Raw genomic sequence first — 19019 nt, 5'->3', positions numbered from 1 at the left:
ATTATAATCATAATCATAATCATCTCTGGCTGTAGCTCGAAGCGGGGTGCCACCATCAAGAGAGAAGTGGAGAGAGCAAACCAAATGAACAACTTCTTTAACAGGTTTGACCACCCTAACACACTCTCACCTCGGAGTACTTCATCCTCCAACCATCCTTCTGCTGATACCAGCATAGGTGAGACATCCCCACCCACAATTACAGCAGCACAGGTAAGCAGAGAGCTGAAAAGACTTCGTGCCAGCAAAGCAGTAGGTCCAGATGGTGTATCGCCACGACTGCTGAAGGCCTGTGCGTTGGAGCTGGGGAGTCCTCTACAGCGCATCTTCAACCTGAGCCTGGAACAGGGGAGAGTCCCGAGGCTTTGGAAAACATCTTGTATCACCCCAGTCCCAAAGGTATTACGTCCTAGTGAGCTGAATGACTTCCGGCCTGTTGCTCTGACGTCACATGTGATGAAGACCATGGAGCGGCTGCTGCTTCACCACCTGAGGCCACAAGTCCGCCACGCCCTCAACCCTCTGCAGTTCGCATACCAGGAGAAGGTGGGAGCGGAGGATGCCATCATCTATATGCTACACCGATCCCTCTCCCACTTGGACAGAGGCAGTGGTGCTGTTAGAATTATGTTTTTGGACTTCTCTAGCACCTTCAACACCATCCAACCTCTGCTCCTTAGGGACAAGCTGACTGAGATGGGAGTAGATTCACACCTGGTGGCATGGATTGTGAACTATCTTACAGACAGACCTCAATATGCTTGGGAACTGCAGGTCTGACATTGTGGTCAGCAACACAGGAGCGCCGCAGGGGACTGTACTTTCTCCGGTCCTGTTCAGCCAACATACATCAGACTTCCAATATGACTCGGAGTCCTGCCACGTGCAAAAGTTCGCTGATGACACTGCTATTGTGGGCTGCATCAGGAGTGGGCAGGAGGAGGAGTACAGAAAGTTAATCAAAGACTTTGTTAAATGGTGCGACTCAAACCACTTACACCTGAACACCAGCAAGACCAAGGAACTGGTAGTGGATTTTAGGAGGCCTAGGCCCCTCATGGACCCCGTGATCATCAGAGGAGACTGTGTGCAGAGGGTGCAGACCTATAAATACCTGGGAGTGCAGCTGGATGACAAATTGGACTGGACTGCCAATACTGATGCTCTGTGTAAGAAAGGTCAGAGCCGACTATACTTTCTTTGAAGGTTGGCATCCTTCAACATCTGCAATAAGATGCTGCAGATGTTCTACCAGACAGTTGTGGCGAGTGCCCTCTCCTACACGGTGGTGTGCTGGGGAGGCAGCATAAAGAAGAAGGACATCTCACGCCTGGACAAACTTGTTAAGAAGGCAGGCTCTATTGTAGGAATAAAGCTGGACAGTTTGACATCTGTGGCAGAGCGACGGGCGCTAAGCAAACTCCTGTCAATCATGGAGAATCCATTGCATCCACTGAACAGGATCATCTCCAGGCAGAGGAGTAGCTTCAGTGACAGACTTTTGTCACCGTCCTGCTCCACTGACAGACTGAGGAGATCGCTCCTCCCCACACTATGCGACTCTTCAATTCTACCCGGGGGAGTAAATGCTAACATTATTTAAAGTTATTGTCTGTTTTTACATGCATTTTTATTACTCTTTAATTTTTTTTTTTTTGTATCAGTATACTGCTGCTGGATTATGTGAATTTCCCCTTGGGATTAATAGAGTATCTATCTATCTATCTATTATTGTTTGTGTTAGGTTGCAGCAGTCATTGCTAAGTTCCCAATTGCCTCTGCCTATTCTTGTTTTTCGGGAGCATCGTTAAACCATGCACAATACCAAGTGTCAGCTGGAATGGTATGAAGCAAATTGCCACTGGACACTAGTGCTGGGAAATGTGCTCCCTTGAGTGATGAATTATGCTTCACCATCTGGCAATCTCCTGGTTGAATCTGGGCTTGGCAGATGCCAGGAAAATGATTTACAGAAACAGTCTGATAAAACGCCTCTCATACATTAAAAGCTTATTGAAAGTCCAAGTTAATAACATCATACAGTATTTGAAACTCCACTGAAATACTCATAAATAACCAATGAATAATGAAGCCTCTTCTCCCCAATTAACCAAACTGATGATCCATCACATAAATCCCTTAAAATAGAAGAGTGTCTTCTGATAAACAGTTCTTTTTATTTCTTCTTGTCTACTCTTCTCTCCTGATGCAGACTTTCTCATCTCACTGTGTCCTTCCTGCTGATGCAGACTTGCTCAGCTTTACTGTTACTGCAAATTTCTCTTATGAGGACCTGAGAAAGGAGCTGTTATGTCTGAAAAAGAGTCTGGAGAAGATCAGCCAGGGAGGCATCATGACATTGACTCCTTCAGGTACAGCGTCTGTTCATGTTCTGGCCATTATTATACTCTATTGGAAAGACCAGAGTGACAGTAAGAGGAGACTGAGAGGTGAGGTGCATATAGAAGGCCAGCTGTTTAACATTTATCAATCTACCTTTGATATGAGGATTTTGTATTATGTATGCCATGCCATTTATAATGACTAGTTGAGTGATTCCACTTGCACAGTAAACAATTGCATTAAAATTTTCAAAAAACTATTATATTTCTTATATATTTTGTCTTTACCTGGCAGAAAACTACTTTTTCATTTCATGTGCTTTGAATGAGGATCGTTTTAAACTGGCCAAGCCAGTTCAGCATACAAATGAAGTGTTGTTTGCTCGAGATCAGTTAAGACTTAAATGGAAATGAACTGAGATCAGTATCAGAGCTTTTTAATGTTGTGACATCTAAATTTACTTCTGCAACAATAAATTTGCTTCACTGCAATGCAATTCAGGGTCATCTGATTGATTTCAGGATCTTTGTTTTACAAAAGATCCACACTTTACAGGAGATACATCAGAGAACAGTTTCCAGCAGGTCTGATATTCATGTGTGACATGACAGTATTTCTGTAGGGAGCAGCATCTTCAATGGACCAGCAGTCATAAAGGCTTCTACTCTGGATGCCTGCTGTCTGGAGTGTTCATTTCATTGTGTCATTAATCCATTTTTCAGGTTCACTTGTTTTATATGTATGGTGTCACCTGTTCAGACTCTTTTCCCCCACAGATATTAAAGAATGTTGTACAGTCCAATGTTTTAGTTCATGTATTTTGGTAGAAAAGATGTAAAAACTGGAGGACTGCGCTAGAATCCTGACCATCTCAGGACAAACTGCACAAAAGACTGCCTCGGTTTGTTTAGATCAAATGGCTGCTTCTGATTTGACTTCAGGCCCTCCTATCGCCCCTGTAATCAGTCAGTGGACAAATACATGGGAACATTTACATTTTTAAGGAATGGTGGTAAACCAACTGCCTATAATGAATCTGCACCTGTGTTTACTTATATTTTAATATAATTTTAATGACTATATCATTTTTCCAGAAGTTTAAAAAATGTAGATTCCTGTTTTGGTTTCATTTCACTGTTTCAAAGCAATATGGACTAGTTTAATTTCCTTAATCATTTCAGATGTCACGGTTTTTCGTCCCATTTGCTTTTCCTGGTGCTTCATGTGATCTTCATAGTTCTTGATAGTGGTATAAATATAATGGTGAGTGGATGATTACATTTTGTTTGTCAGTGCCAAACTTACTAAAATTGAGAACAGAAAAAGATGTTGACAATAGAGTTAAAGAGAATATGGCCTGTGATTTTTCTGGTTTCTGTCCTACTGTCATGCAGTGCCAGAAGATTTCCTCCCAGGAATCCTGCCAGGATTCAACTTGCCTGAGACCATTCATGATAAAATTTCTAATTTCTAATGGTCAGCAGATAATTTTCTTCAACCAGCTAGGAAACACTTATCAACATGAAGCCCAACTTTTTTCCAACTATTCTGCTCCAACTGTGGCTGCAGGGAAGGCTAGGCAACCCACAAGGTGGTATTTGCTGCTGGGCTGCACTCATTCCTTCGCTATCTTCACATCTTAACACTAGAATTACTAGAGCCTACAAAAAAACTCGTAAATCCGTCCCACCTTAAATCGGTTCATAAAATCGTTCACAGCTCTCCACCAGCGTCTTTTGTCATCTAAATATGCTGATAAAAATCAGGCTGCAAGCAGCTGGCTATTCAATCACCCCACCGACTTAGAACATGCACAAACTTCTCCCAGCTCATGCCTTGATTGATTATCTGGAGTGAAGTGGAGTTTTAGAATGGAAATAATAGATTGTTGTTTGGAACACACGCATTTCATGTCTGTTCCATTTCTACAGTAATCTGTGTAAACACATTGCTAAAACAGAAACGTTTTTTATATTCTAGTAGTAGACGACAAAATGTAGGCATAAACTATATAATGTATGAAGCCTAAAGTCCAAATATCAAATAAATACTTTCACAAAAGGTACAAATCTAACACAACAATTGCGCTTTTATTCAAAAATATAACTGCAGAAACAAAAAGCCGCCTTAACATGCAACATTGACATCCGTTTATTATGACTGCCTCCGTGGCGCAATAGAATCAGCCGCCGACTGGGAATCAAAAGGTCGTGAGTTTGATCCTGCACCACTCTGTTTAGAGAAGTAAACTGCTCTTAGTCTTACTATTTTAGAATAAAAACATACATTTGATTTCAGTCTGTAACAGCCGGTGTCATTTATGATACTTGTAAAGGTTAGCTTTGGTTTTTTTTTTAGTCAGTTTTATTATCTCAGCCGCGTTCACGAGCCCAAACACCCCCCACCCCCGCATCTAACACTGCTGTTTTCACATAGACGCGCTGTAACAGACGTGAACTCAGCTCCCTTCTACATCGGAGCAAGAATGCACATACCATTGCTTGCATACTAAAGCGTCAGCAGGCACTTTTCGTGGCATTACACACATTTTTGAGCATGCCCTCTGCACACTACTTGTGACTTACATAAGTAAATAAATAAAGGTAAATCGTGTCATAAAATGATTTCTTCAAAACGTCACATATATTTGTCTCTTTCTTTTTTTTAAATGTACGTTGATCACCGCCAGCATGTTGTAGCACACAGCATCTGGCCACCTGCATGTTCTTGCGCGCACTGAATAAGAGACAAATATACAGTCTGACTGAGAGAACCAGACTGAAAAAAAGCAAACATTTAGAAATGCCATACTTTAACAGCTGATCGGACGCTGTTCGTTTTCAAATAATATTGCATTTCTCTCTATGCTGTGGTTTCTATTACACACCTGAAAGAAAGAGACAATATATGTGAAAACATCATCGCACAAATGCCAGATGCTGTGTGCTACAACATGCTGGCAGTGATCAACGCACATTTTAAAAAAAGAAAGAGACAAATATATGTGAAGTTTTGAAGAAATCATTTTATGACACGATTTACCTTTATTTATTTACTTACTTCCTAAAGCCTAAAGTCACAAGTAGTGTGCAGAGGGCATGCTCAAAAATGTGTGTAATGCCACGAAAAGTTCCTGCTGACACTTTAGTATGCAAGCAATGGTATGTGCATTCTTGCTCTGATGTAGAAGGGAGCTGAGTTTACGTCTGTTACAGCGCGTCTATGTGAAAACAGCAGTGTCAGATGCGGGGGTGGGGGGTGTTTGGGCTCGTGAACGCGGCCGAGATAATAAAGCTGACTAAAAAAAAACCAAAGCTAACCTTTACAAGTATCATAAATTACACCGGCTGTTACAGACTGAAATCAAATGTATGTTTTAATTCTAAAATAGTAAGACTAAGAGCAGTTTACTTCTCTAAACAGAGTGATGCAGGATCAAACTCACGACCTTCTGATTCCCAGTCGGCAGCTGAGTCTATTGCACCACAGAGGCAGTCATAATAAATGAGTGTCAATGTCACATGTTAAGGCGGCTTTTTGTTTCTGCAGTTATATTTTTGAATACAAGAGCAATTGTTGTGTTACATTTGTATCTTTTGTGAAATTATTTCTTTGATACTTCAGGCTTCATACATTATATAGTTTATGCCTACATTTTGTCATCTACTACTAGAATATAAAAAACGTTTCTGTTTTAACAATGTGTTTACACAGATTACTGTAGAAATGGAACAGACATGAAATGCGTGTATTCCAAATAACGATCTATTCTTTCCACTCTAAAACTCCACTTCACTCCCAGATAATCAATCAAGGCATGAGCTGAGAGAAGTTTGTGCACGTTCTAAGTCGATGGGGGGATGGAATAGCCGGCTGCTGGCAGCCTGATTTTTATCAGCACATTTAGATGACAAAAGACGCTGGTGGAGAGGTGTGAACGATTTTAAGAAGCGATTTAAGGTGGGACGGATTTACGAGTTTTTTCGTAGGCTCTGGTAATTCTAGTGTTAAGAACTCTTGCACCTGAGGGAAGGTCACTCTTGAAAGATTGAAACAGACCATAGAGGCCACCAATAACTAAAAACTCACTAAAACTTTCCTTTTTGAGCCACAACATGTCTGCCTTCTTCCCATCTTCTACTGAGTCTGAGGATTTACACTTTCAGGCCCTTTGAGTAGAGGAAGACAATCTGTGTGATGATTCCATGTTACTGGACCACTGTGTCTTGTTTTCATCATGCTTTCAATTATTTGGTTTGTTTTTCTTACTTTAACTCTGTTTGACATTTATTGTGGTTAGTTGTACATGGTCTTGTGGTAATGTGGAACAGCCAGACAAGGAAAAGGGAAAATACTTTTTAAGTATCTTTAAAGTATATGAAAGTTAAGAAAAGGACAACAGAAAAAAACAAAACAAAACAAAGGCATGCGTGTTTTAGTGCTGCTTCAGCAGGGCAACACGGGAAGGCAATGATGTCTCAGCGCCTGTGTCACTCTGGAGGCCTATACAGCTTCACACAGTGCCCATTTTTAATGTTATCAGTTTGTAGCCACCTGCCACTGGAGTAAGAAAAAGTTGATGGGTGTTTAGTTTAGTTACCAAGAAGTCTTGCAGAGCTGTGACATGTTGCGCTGCATAGATGCACTTGTATTATCAGCGATTGGCTGGGAGAGGCAGTGGGCATCATGATAAGTCAATGCCAAGTGTAAAAGGCACCTCCTGCCTGCAGGGGTTAACTTTTTGACCAAGTCATAGTGGTGAGAGTTGGGTGTAGCTAAGCTTGTAAAGTACATCAAGCATAACGGCTTGCGCCTATTTTTGTGTATATTTTCATGGAGTTGTAATTATCTCCTACTTGATAGTTCTTGTTTGGTGGAAGCATTTATATACAGTAGTTTGGGTTTTGGTGCATTTTTTGTCTTTTTGTAAATACATTCATTTTTTTCTTTGTAAATATTTTTGTGGATCATACTATTTTAGAACTGTGTTATGGTGAGTTTCTTCCTGTCAGCATTTTCATTGAGGAAGACACATTTTGTGTGTATTTAATTTTATTGTTCTTGTTTGTTTATCTTGTGTGACTTTCCATACTCACTGTAAATATTGCATGGTTTCTATTTTTTTTTAAACATTGCTTCTTTGTATTTTGTGTGTCAGTTGCAGTGAGGACTGTGTCAAAAAGCCTGCCTGACACTATTCTATGTGCAACTGCAAATATAAAATAACTGTCTTGATTTTGAAACCCAACCTTTTGTTCCTGTGCCTCCCTGCCTTACAACCTTGGAACTATTTTTGTAATAATTTAATTATTGTCATATCGTTTTTCCATCATGTTATTTTTGTATAGTGCCACCATTTTGCACACTGTTTACATGATGACAGCTGGAAGTTAGTGCGTTAGGAAATGTTACTGTTATTATGGTATAAAGGTTAGTATTGTCCTCTTCTTGGTTATCTAAGATTACAGACTCAGGGTTGAGGTCATTTTAATTGCCATACATAAAGTGAAATTCTTACTTGTGTAATGTTGATTGCAGATAAAATAATCAACATAAAAAAATCTGACTCAGAAAAACATAACTTCAGACTTCATAATAATCACAGTAAATAACACTAAACACAACATTACATACACAGGAATAAGAGAAGAAGGGGAACTTAGTTTGCTACATTGATTACAGACAGTTTATCACACATGACAGTCGATCAGCCATATTACCTGCAGATGGAAATCTCACAGTTCAGGTATTAATAGTTCTATAGTGCTTTTTGGATGAGAGGGGGAGAAAAATGTTCATGCAGGGTGACTGTGGGTCCTTTATAATTTGTTTTACCTTTCCCAGATAGCGCTTGACAAACATGTCCTGCTGAGGTGACGTCCATGTGCCCATGCTCATCTGCACTGCTTTCACCACCCTCTACAAGGCCTTGTCTTTCCTAGCTATACTGCTGCCAAACCAGCACACCATGCAGCCTGTTAAGATGGACTCTACCACACATTTTATAAAAGATGATGAGGGCTACTGGAGACATTCATGCCTTCCTCAGACATCTGAGAAAGTTCAGTCACTGATGGGCCTTTTTGATGACTGCTGTAATGTGCTCTGTCCATAAGATCATTGCTGATTAGTCTTGCTGACATTCAGAGACAGGTTATTGCCCTTAAACCACTCTGATAGGAGCCTAATCTCCTCTCGCTCTTCTGATCATCTGTGATCAAGCCTAGGATGGTGGAATTGTCAGCAAACTTTACAACAGTATTGGGGCTCTATCTTGCAGTCATGGGTGAACACAGACTACAGCAGGAGACTCAGTTCATTGCCCTCAGAGGTGCCAGTATTCAGGATCAGTGTGAAGGTGGAGTTGCTTCTGTCCGAAAGTCCAAGATCCAGTTAAACAAGGAGGCACTTAGATCCAGGTCAAAGAGCTTCATAATCAATCTGGATGGAATTACAGTGTTGAAGGCAGAGCTATAATCATCAAATAAACAGTGTGACATAAGAGCTCTTCGTATCCAGATATTCCAAGGTGCTGTGCATAGCATGAGCTACTGAGTCTTCTGTAGACCTGTTGTCTATACAAGTGAACTACAGAGGGTCCAAGCTCTCTGGAATAATGCTGTGAATGTGTCCCAGCACCAGTCTGTCAAGGCCCTTCATAATAACAGGAACCAGCACTACTGGACAATTGCCATTAAGGCATTATTTACTGAGTCAGGTGTGTCAGTAGTCAACCAAATCTTCATGACACAGCAGTTCCTAATCTCTCTCTAATATTTTAGTTTGCATCAAAGGTCATCCAATTTATTGTCCATTGACTGAACATTGGCCAGAAAGATACTTTCTTGGCAAGAGGTCACAGTTAGCAGTGCTTTACCCTGACATGGATGCTTGCTCTTCATCTCAATTTCCTAGCTTTCTTCTGGCTGTTTCCAGAAAGGCTGGGCAGTCTCTACAGGCCATACAGGCCTTTACAGGGTGAACAGAAAAGCTCAAATTCCAGATCATAAACAATCCAGTCTTGTATGCTTATTGTTATGTTAGGAAGTGTCTGCCAGCAGTAAAAATAGTTGAGTGAACAGACATAGAAAACAATGACAAAAAAAAAAAAATACAAAAACAAAACAAAGGATGAACACAAAAAAACATTGCCACTCTTCAGTAAAATGTGTGTTTTTTTGCTTTAATTATTTTGTATTTTGGTCCCTGCTTTTGTTCTTCAAGAAACTACTTTTTGTGTTTTACTGTTTTGGCAATGAAGTAAGGTTTAACTGAAATTACAGAAATCAACTCTTAGACTGTGTCTCATCTGCTTGTATTTTTCTTGTTTCCTCTACCTTCCTGACAGCCGGTAGAACAAATACAGACAAACATGTTGAAATAAAAACTGTATGCAAATATTTTCTACCTTAATTAATTTTGTATGGATTGTCCTCTTATTGGACACAGACACTCACTTAATCATAGTTTAAATTCAGTTATCCATTCATGTTGTTGATATTTATAATTTATGATAAGTCTCTCTCCTGTGACATTACGACCATTACAGGTCCTTTGGTTTATCATTGATCTGCTCCCTGCTTTGTTGACAAACACAACTATGAGGTGTCTGTGATAAAAGCCACACTTTGGGGTTTAGTAAACCTCAAACCTGAATAAGGAGACTGTAAATCAAAAAGATCAGCTGACAAATAACCACAACTGGAATGTGAAATGCACTTCAAGTAAAAAGGGTTTGGTTTAATGATAATATAGACTGACTAAAATTAGATATGAAGAATGGAGACCAATACAGTTGTAAGTTTACTGGAGTGCATGGACTGAGAGAATTCACTGATAAAGGAAAGCTGTGTACATGATACAGTCTGATTACTGCTACAAATTAAGAGATGAAAATATCAATATAACTGAAGTTTTACTTGGTAAAATGATATGCTCTAAAATGAAATAATCAGAACTGTCTGAACAATTCAACAAAATAAAAGAAAAGTAGCAGAAACTTTATGAATGTCAGTAACAATATTGGACATGACGAAAAAGTGTTTAGTATAAAGTTTTGATTTCTAATTCCTTCAAAGCAGCTGTTGTTAGACCTACTAAAGAAATCTTATTCAAATTCAGATAATGAGGCTACTTGGATCTTATCTTCAAAATCAAAATCTTCACAATAAACTTCATTGTGCCTTTCTACCTGGTCCCAGTACAGAACCTACTGTAACTCATTTATAATGCCAGCATTGTTAAGCTTCTCAGACACTGTCCTTACATGGTTTACTTCTTCTAATCAAATATGCATATATATATATATATATACAGTATATATATATATATTTTTTTTTAAGACAGCAGACAGCATTTCCAATTCCTTTTGTCCCTCATGGTCTAGTGTTCTCACCATTTCCTTTCTTTCCTTATGTGGCTGTTTTGAGTTGGCTTTCTGAAATTTTATATCAGCTCTCCTGTTCAGGCTGAAGACACACATTTGTATCAATTGTATTTATACTTTTTTCCAAAAAAATTTTTAATTACATTTAGAGAATTTTTTTTTTCACTTTCATAAAGAGAGCGTGTATTTCTTAATTGCTGTCTCTCTTCATTTTTTTGTGTTTAATCTTCATGTCATTTTGTATTTTATTTTAACTGTGCTGCACTTTTGTGTTTAATAATCTAATCTTTTCTTTTTATTTTCAGGAAGTGAATCCCCGATTTTTGCCCTACTGTCTCCTGAACCTCAGAGCAGGGAGGAGTTTTTACAATGTGAGTTTGTGCTTTGATTACAAAACACTTTGGACAGAAAGGTTTTCTCTTTTAATATCCCACTTTTGGATTATGACAGGAAAGTGTAACTACAACCTCTGAAATATGCAATCATTATTTTTAGAGGATGCTCATTCAGTTGTTTTACTTTGTATCAATAAAACCAATCAAAGATATGACACAGAACTATTTGATTTAACAGCTGAATATACCTCAAAAATTAAATAAAATTGTTGTAATTAATGATACATTTTTGTTCAAACCAAGTATAGGAAAAAATTATGGAATCACTCAACGATGAGAAAAAAATGATGAAATCACCTAATTAGGCCTATGAGTGTGCAGTTCAAAGCGCGTGCCAGCAGACCTTACCAAGCTGTTGCACTTTTCTGATTGACAGGAAACATGGTGCCAACAAGAGAGATGTCAGTTGAAAAATAGAAAGGATTATAAAAGTCCTATAAGATAGTAATTCAACACAGAATATGGCAAAAGATATTGGTTGTTCCCAGTCAGCTGTGTCTAAAATTTGGAGAAAGTTCAAAGAAAATGGGAAAGTTGGAAAAGGGAAATGTACAGGTAGACCAAGGAAGACATCAAATTGAACTTTAAGACATTGGCTGAAGGAAATGGGATTTACATATCAAAAAGCTAAATGTAAATCATCATTAACATCTAAACAGAAGAAAACCAGGTTACAGTGGGCTAAAGAGAAGCAGTCATGGACTGTGGAAGATTGGATGAAAATAATGAATCACACATCACATTGGCCAAGAAGATAATGCTAGAACTTTTCTTTGGTGCTGTTCCAGTGAAACATATAAAGATGATTCCATGAAGAAAAGAAGCATATTTCCACATGCATTGCATGTCAGGTAAAGGACCAGGGGAGATGGCAATCATTACCTCTACAGCAAATGCACAGGTAGACAATGAAATTTTGGACACTCTCATTTCATCAATTGAATGTAGGTTCAATGATGATAAAGGTATTTTTCAGGATGATAATGCACCTTGCCACAGAACAAAGAGAGTTAAAACTTTTCTTCAGAAAAAGCTCATCAACGTAATGACATGGCCAGTAAATAGTCCAGATATCAATCTGCTTGAAAATTTATGGTGGAAATTGAATGGTCAATGACAAGGCTCCATCCTGCAAAGCTGATCTGTCAAGTGCAATAGCAGAATGTTGGAACCTGATGGATGAAGAATACTGTTTTCATCAGTGAAATCCATGGCTCAAAAATTCAAGCTGTCATAAATGCCAGAGGAGGTGCAGCAAAGTAATCATTTTAATTTTTTGGGTTAATGATTCCATAACTTTTCCTCATTGTTGAGTGTTCTATAATTTTTCCTCTACTTGGAAAACATGCGCCATGACTTACAACAATTTCATTTAATTTTTTGAAGTATGTTTTATAATGCCAGAATATTCAGCTGTTAAATAAAATAGTTTTGTGTCATTTCTGCTGAAACTGGTCCTGTGACCGGTCCATCCTGGGAAAGAGGGAGTGAGACTAGGGAATTTCCAATGTAGTCTGTTAGACCTGAGTTTTTTAAGTGTCAAGTGAACTCACAAGAAGCAAAAAAAAAAAAAAAGAAAAATCAAAGCACAAAAGCCTCAAATGAAATCCTGCCGACTGTGCCAGGTCCACCTGTAGCACAATTACTACCTTCATTGATCTTTTTTTTTCCTTTTCTCCCATTTTTCATTGCACTTAGTGCTGTTTTTTCTTCTTTTCCATTCTCTCCCTTCTATGTGCCTTTCTGAGCTGCCATCAATACTTCCTCCTGAAGACATCACACACCCTAAAATACAAAGATCATTATAATCAATAACTTAAAATACCCGGCAAAAGTGTTACTGAACATATGGATGTACTGACATCAGCTAGTCAGTGCATTTTTTTAATTTATATAAAATGGCTGGGAGATATCTGTAGACAGGGATACAAAGCAAAGTCGATACTGGAAGATCTAGAATACTAATTGTCAAAACCAAAGCATAAACTGAAAAAACAATTGACAAAAGTGAGTAGCAGGGGTCAATAATAAATTAAGAAAGTAAATCACATGAATTACTAACTTTTATCCAACCTCTGAGAGTGAGTAAAGTCCCAAGGCAATCCTTTATACCATCATGCAATGTTTAGTCAACAATTGGACACTTCCCATAGGATCATGTGAAATTGCCATGGCAACAAATCATACTCTCAGACATGGTGATATCCATTGGTAAAATGGAACAGCATAGAAAATATGGTAAAAACTATACGCTTTTGAATAAGGCACCCATTCAAATAACTAATAGCATAATTAGGTTCCTTGGTTTAAAAAGCCCCCCAAACATGATAGTTTGGATTTTTAACTATAAATAAAAACCCATGAAAAAAATAAAGAAGTTTGTAAAACATTAAAATGGCATACAGTGATAGACAGTCTGTGTGAAAATATGGAATACAGTGAATTGTATCTGTTATTAAAAATAACAGAAATTAAAACAAGTCATGTGCTCATTCCCAGAACACACCAAGTCCATGTCACACTTTCAGAATGTCAGACGTTTTCCTCACTAACTTGTCCTCAGGCCTCAGTAGAAGTTTACTGATTTGTGTCATTCCATAAAATTCAGTCACTGACTCGGTGATCAGTGAGTGGCAGATGATCGTCTTCATGGACTGACTCATTCAGGGTTTAAACTGAAGTGATATTTAATTTTAGTGATATTGTCAAACCGGTTTAATTGATTTCAGGGTGACAGAGGCTGCTTTGTGCTAAAGACAGGTGTTCTCACAGCTAAAATCACAAAAGTCCAATTTAGAGTCACCAATTAACCCAACATGTATGCATGCCAAAGGAATGTGGGAAGAAAACCCTGAATGACACAAGAAGAACATGCAGACTAGACAAAAACAACAGATAGACACCAATTTCAAAGTTGTCAGCGCAGCTCCTGATTACTTCTTGTTAGTTGTCTGTGTTGTACCCCAACCCCAGTCCCATTACACACTCACAAATTTCCTCACTCGTTTTGTTTTCTCTTCTTTCAGACTTCTGTCCACTCACACTGGACATCAACACGGCACACAGACTCCTCCGTCTGTCTGAAGGGAACAAGAAGGCGAGACGTGAAAGGAGAGTGATCAGATACTCTGATTATCCTGACAGATTTGACTGGTTTACCCAAGTTCTGTGCAGAGAGGCTCTGACTGGGACTCGTTATTACTGGGAGGTGGAGTGCAGTGGAGACTGTGTGCTGATAGGAGTCGCATATAAAGGACTGAGCAGAAAAGGAAAGGTCGACGAGTCCAGGCTTGGATTCAATGACAAGTCTTGGAGTTTGTGGTGGTCTAATTCCTTTTACCTTGCATGTCACAAAAAGAAAATGACAGTTATCATGACCCCTTTTAGCCCTAGAAGAGGTGTGTACCTGGACAGCCTTGCTGGCACTCTGTCATTTTATAGTGTCTTAGACAAAATGACCCTCCTGCACAGGTTCAACACCTCCTACACTGAGCCACTCTATCCAGGGTTTTATATTGGTCCTGATTGCAGTGTAGCAATCTGCCATCTGATGCCATCTGACAACTAAGCAGTACCCTCCACAAGTCACTTGATATCTCAACAAGCGCAGGTCATCTTTGTGTTTACAGTTTTGTGTAAAAATTAATTTTACAGGATGGGTGGAGGAGGGAGGCACCTCTGAGCGTACGTCTGGAGATCAGAATACAGGGTGAGTGCAGCTATCAGTGTCTCAGTTTTTATTGGGTTTGAGTAGCCAATCAGGCGTGTGTATATTATAGTGAGGGGAGGTGACACCTCCAACCTACAAATACCAATCTGCTCAGCAGGTCACACTGTTGATTCACAGCTACATATGCTTCAGGCTTATACCCCAGCAACTGCTGTGGACCCTGACAATCATTGATAGTCACCTGTTAAGGAGGACAGGCATACGAGCATGCTGGAGCAGCACTACTGAAAGATGCTGTATTGACTAAGTATAAATAACCATTGACCAACTAACTCAATATAGAAGCACAGAGTGACAAAAGTGACTAGAGTGCTAGAGCGGTGTCCTCTCACCAGGCTTTTTGTGTCTCTCAATTTCTCATTCAAGGGATTCGTCAGCTCTGTATTAATTCACTGTGAATGTCTAAAGATGAGGGCTCACTGATTACTTAGACGTTTGGGGTTTTGCTGAAGCACTTGATGTCACATGGTTATTAAACTGCACCTCCTCATTCCTACTTTCAGATTTGTCACTGTCACTCAAACTCAAGTAGATGAGTCACCTAACTGACTTTATCATCTCTATCAACATTTAAAGTGGCAATCAGATTTGATCCTTGTGAACACTTTTATTTTTCTGTTGACACACAGATTCCCAGAATTAAATTATAATTCCTTCAGGACCACTGAAGAAGCAGCATGTTACCTGACATCCTTCTATGTTAAGGGGCTCATGAAAACGTAGGATGGCAGCCCTTCTATTCTGCATTACATTCCTCACAAGCAGGTGATGACTGTGAGTTCTAAGTCTGTCATCTTCAAGGAGCCTGAGGAGTTAAAAGAAACAGGAGAGAATGTGAATAAAGAGTGAGGGGTGAGGGTGATAAAGAAAAGTGTTAGGGCGCTAAAGGGAGAGATGAACAACTTTGAGAGACAGAGTAAATCAGGTGAGCATGCCACTTATATTTCTCTACTGTATGACTTAGATAAATAAAGAACTATGTTTGCCCCACCTGTCTGATTTTCTCCTCTTTGACTCAGCAAACAGTAATAGCTGTCCTGTGATCTAGGATTTTATTCCTAGTTCATCAAATCTGTATCATTAGGCACGGCTGAAGTCTGATATTTTAAACACTCAGTCATCCGACAGGCTGATATACAATGAATTTTTCACTGCTGACCTAAACCCCACTGCCCTGTTCTCTCTGCTGTTATTTTACCTTGGCCATTGCTTCAGTCTGCACTGTCTGATCTCATGAAGCCACTTGTCTGTTATTACTCATTTTCACATCACAGCTACACATTGACAGTTGTTCAGAATTTTACAGGCCATCTGCATCTCTGGCTTGGCCAAGGTTATCTCCTGCTTCAGTTAGTGGCTCTTAGATATCAGGAATAGTGAACAGACCATTGTAAAAACGGAAATGTCAATGAGAGTTGTGGACAGGAGAGATGGTGGACATATTTAGCTCAGAATCTCATTTAAAATTCAATGAGCACACTGGACATATTCTCAGTCACTAATTATTGACTCCATGTCAGCACCTGTGGCCCTTATCACTTTGACTAGCTCTCCTGTTACCCTTATGTTACGAACATGAAAGTAGAAAGTGTATGGAGACTTTAACAAGAGGACTGAGTGGTTGTACTGGACTACAGCAGCTCCCTTCAGTGGACACTCGCATTGTGTTTCACATATGGGAAAGGTCAGTGGTGAAAGTGGATAAAAAATACACAATGCTTTATAATGCAAATAAGAATAAAACATAAACACAACAAAGAAATATCTGAAGAGAAGTGATTCAATATTATGTCTAACCTAAAGTAATTGTTAACTTTAGTAAGAACATAAGAGGTTAAAGTGATTATAGTCACATGACTTTCAGAGCTGATCTGCCTGTAGCCAAACTTTTCCCCTATTGGCCACTTTCCAGTTTACATGCACGGGAAATCTCAGGAGTGAAGTTTCTGGTGAGATCAAACAAATATTGTTCAAACATTCTTAACATTGGCATTACCACTGCACTGTCTACAACTGCCTCGAAGAGTCGGTAAAATTTAAGAGTTAGGGCTGGGAGAATGAGATGTCATCAAATAACATGGTGCATTCATAACCCAATATCCTTTTGTTAAACCCATAACACTAATTAGAAAGTTTAAAGTTGTTACTCAGAAGGATAAAACAGATACAGCAGGAAGGACACACTCAGTGTAGTGCAGCATCAAACAGTTTTATCCAAATTTCAGACAACACATAAGTAGATGAGTAGACCTTTATGCTGTTGCTTTTGATGACATAACAAGCACATCTCTGAGTATGATCTCCATGGAAACCCAGTGATGGGAATGGCACTGTTAGTAACAAAACAAACATAACATCACAGCAAAAATATTTTAAGTTTTAACTGACACATTCCACATCATGTTTGGATTCTAAATTCAAACTAAATACATAGTCACCAAAAGTTCTGAAATTCCTATAAAATATGAATGAATACAAGCAATCCCATCAACCTTTAAGGACAGTCATTTGTAGTTGGGTTTTACATATGGTAAAATAATATATTTAATAAATCTCTCTATAATGTTCCAGATATTACATTCACAGTGACAAATGATCTAATAATGCTCTAAAGTCTGTAAAGCAGACTCAAATAAATTTTATTATTTTGAAGAAAATAATGTTTGTAATAACAGATAAGATGATATTTCATGAATATTTTATTTTTAAATTTGCAATAGTGAAATAGATGATTTTGGCAGTCTAAGTCCGAGTCTACATGCTCATGTTCTGCTGTGAGTGTGCGTGTCCACGTGCGTCCAGTGTGACACATGTGCAGACAGTCGAGTGTGTTGAGATGGGCGGTCTCTGTGACCCCGCCCCCTCTACAGCTGCTAATAAAGAATGACATTGAACTTCATTATTTATAAGCGCCACGTTTGCTAATTACACACCTATTAATACACATCACTATTTATTACACTTGTTTAAGTTGCATGTAAATGTACTTTTCCAAGTGACAGATGCCTGCATTCAGTACGTAATCCTGGTGTGATTTAAGGGCCACTACCTTGACATCCTGTCTCACTTCTGATAAAGTTTCTGTAGAAAGAGCCTTATGTCAGGATTTCTGTTATTATTCTTCCTTTTCTAGGTATGTAAATTGTTAATGTAGTAATTAAATAAACAGAGTATGTTTCAACACAGCTTCTTTATGTCTGAATCAATAATGTAATAATGCAAAAATGCTAGATGAGCTCTTTAGTGTGAAAAGCATAAGATACATTCTTGATATATACTTGTTCATTAGTGCTTGTTGTGCTGCACATTCAATGTCACATTAATTCTGTAGTATTTATTCTTAGTTTAATTTGTCATAAGTACATCAAAATATATGCTATATTTCTGTTACTTTATTTGTACTGTATCTGGTTAAAGTGATTGATGCTGGAATACAGCACAGTGCATTGAAATGACACAATAGTACAGTAAGATTAGCAATAGTTAATTGTGGTTGAGTTACCTGTAATTGTTTTTGTAATTGTGTTTACTGTTTGAAATGTGATTTATTGTGCAAAGTATAAAAAAAGAACTCATAGTAATTATATTAAGGTGTAAAGTAACAAGTAGTATACCTTTGTCTCTGTTTAAAATATCACCAGCCTCCACTGATTAATCCGCAAGAGAGGATGCCTTCAATGTAAATTCCCTCTGTACATTAGTTAGTTCAATTGTCTTACAGGTACTGTAAAATCCTTTGTAAATTGGTTCATCATGGTTTGTTTGAATAAAATTGAAAAAAAAAAGCATAATATAAGCAGTTTGCAGTTTCAAAAAATGGCCATTTTATTCTCCAGGACAACCTGGTAACTGAGATAACTAAGCGTCAGCTTTCTGGCTGCTCCACACCGGGGTGAAGATGAAGCTTAGTATCGCCTTGTTGCTGAGAGTTCATGAAACTCACCACTGATAAGAAACTAAACTTCACCGAAAGAATCCACTTTCATTTTTATTTTATCTAATATTGTCTTCATTCTTAGTTATACTATCATTAAAATTTACAGAAATGTTTGATAAAAAAGTTTGAAACATTAAAACCTATATTATCTATCTATCTATCTACTGAAAATGCCAAGAATTAATGACATGTCACATTTAAAATGATTATTAAAAGCCCTAATTCCAG

General features: G+C 38.4%; 1 protein-coding gene across 1 annotated transcript in view; it reads left to right on the top strand.

Moving 5' to 3' along the window:
* Positions 1-18636, top strand: part of LOC120521494 (E3 ubiquitin/ISG15 ligase TRIM25-like) — a 45805-nt gene extending 27169 nt beyond the window's left edge. Inside the window, exons 4-6 of the mRNA XM_039743077.1 lie at positions 2213-2372; positions 11035-11100; positions 14151-18636. Coding sequence (XP_039599011.1) covers positions 2213-2372; positions 11035-11100; positions 14151-14692 — 768 coding nt within the window. The 3' untranslated portion in view covers positions 14693-18636. The remainder of the gene's footprint in view (positions 1-2212; positions 2373-11034; positions 11101-14150) is intronic.
* The last annotated feature ends 383 nt before the right edge of the window (positions 18637-19019 follow it).

Source organism: Polypterus senegalus, chromosome 2, assembly GCF_016835505.1.
Source record: "Polypterus senegalus isolate Bchr_013 chromosome 2, ASM1683550v1, whole genome shotgun sequence".
In the NCBI taxonomy this organism is placed as follows: domain Eukaryota; kingdom Metazoa; phylum Chordata; class Cladistia; order Polypteriformes; family Polypteridae; genus Polypterus; species Polypterus senegalus.
The sequence above is the reverse complement of the archived record's forward strand: the minus strand, read 5'-3'. Positions and strand labels throughout refer to the sequence as shown.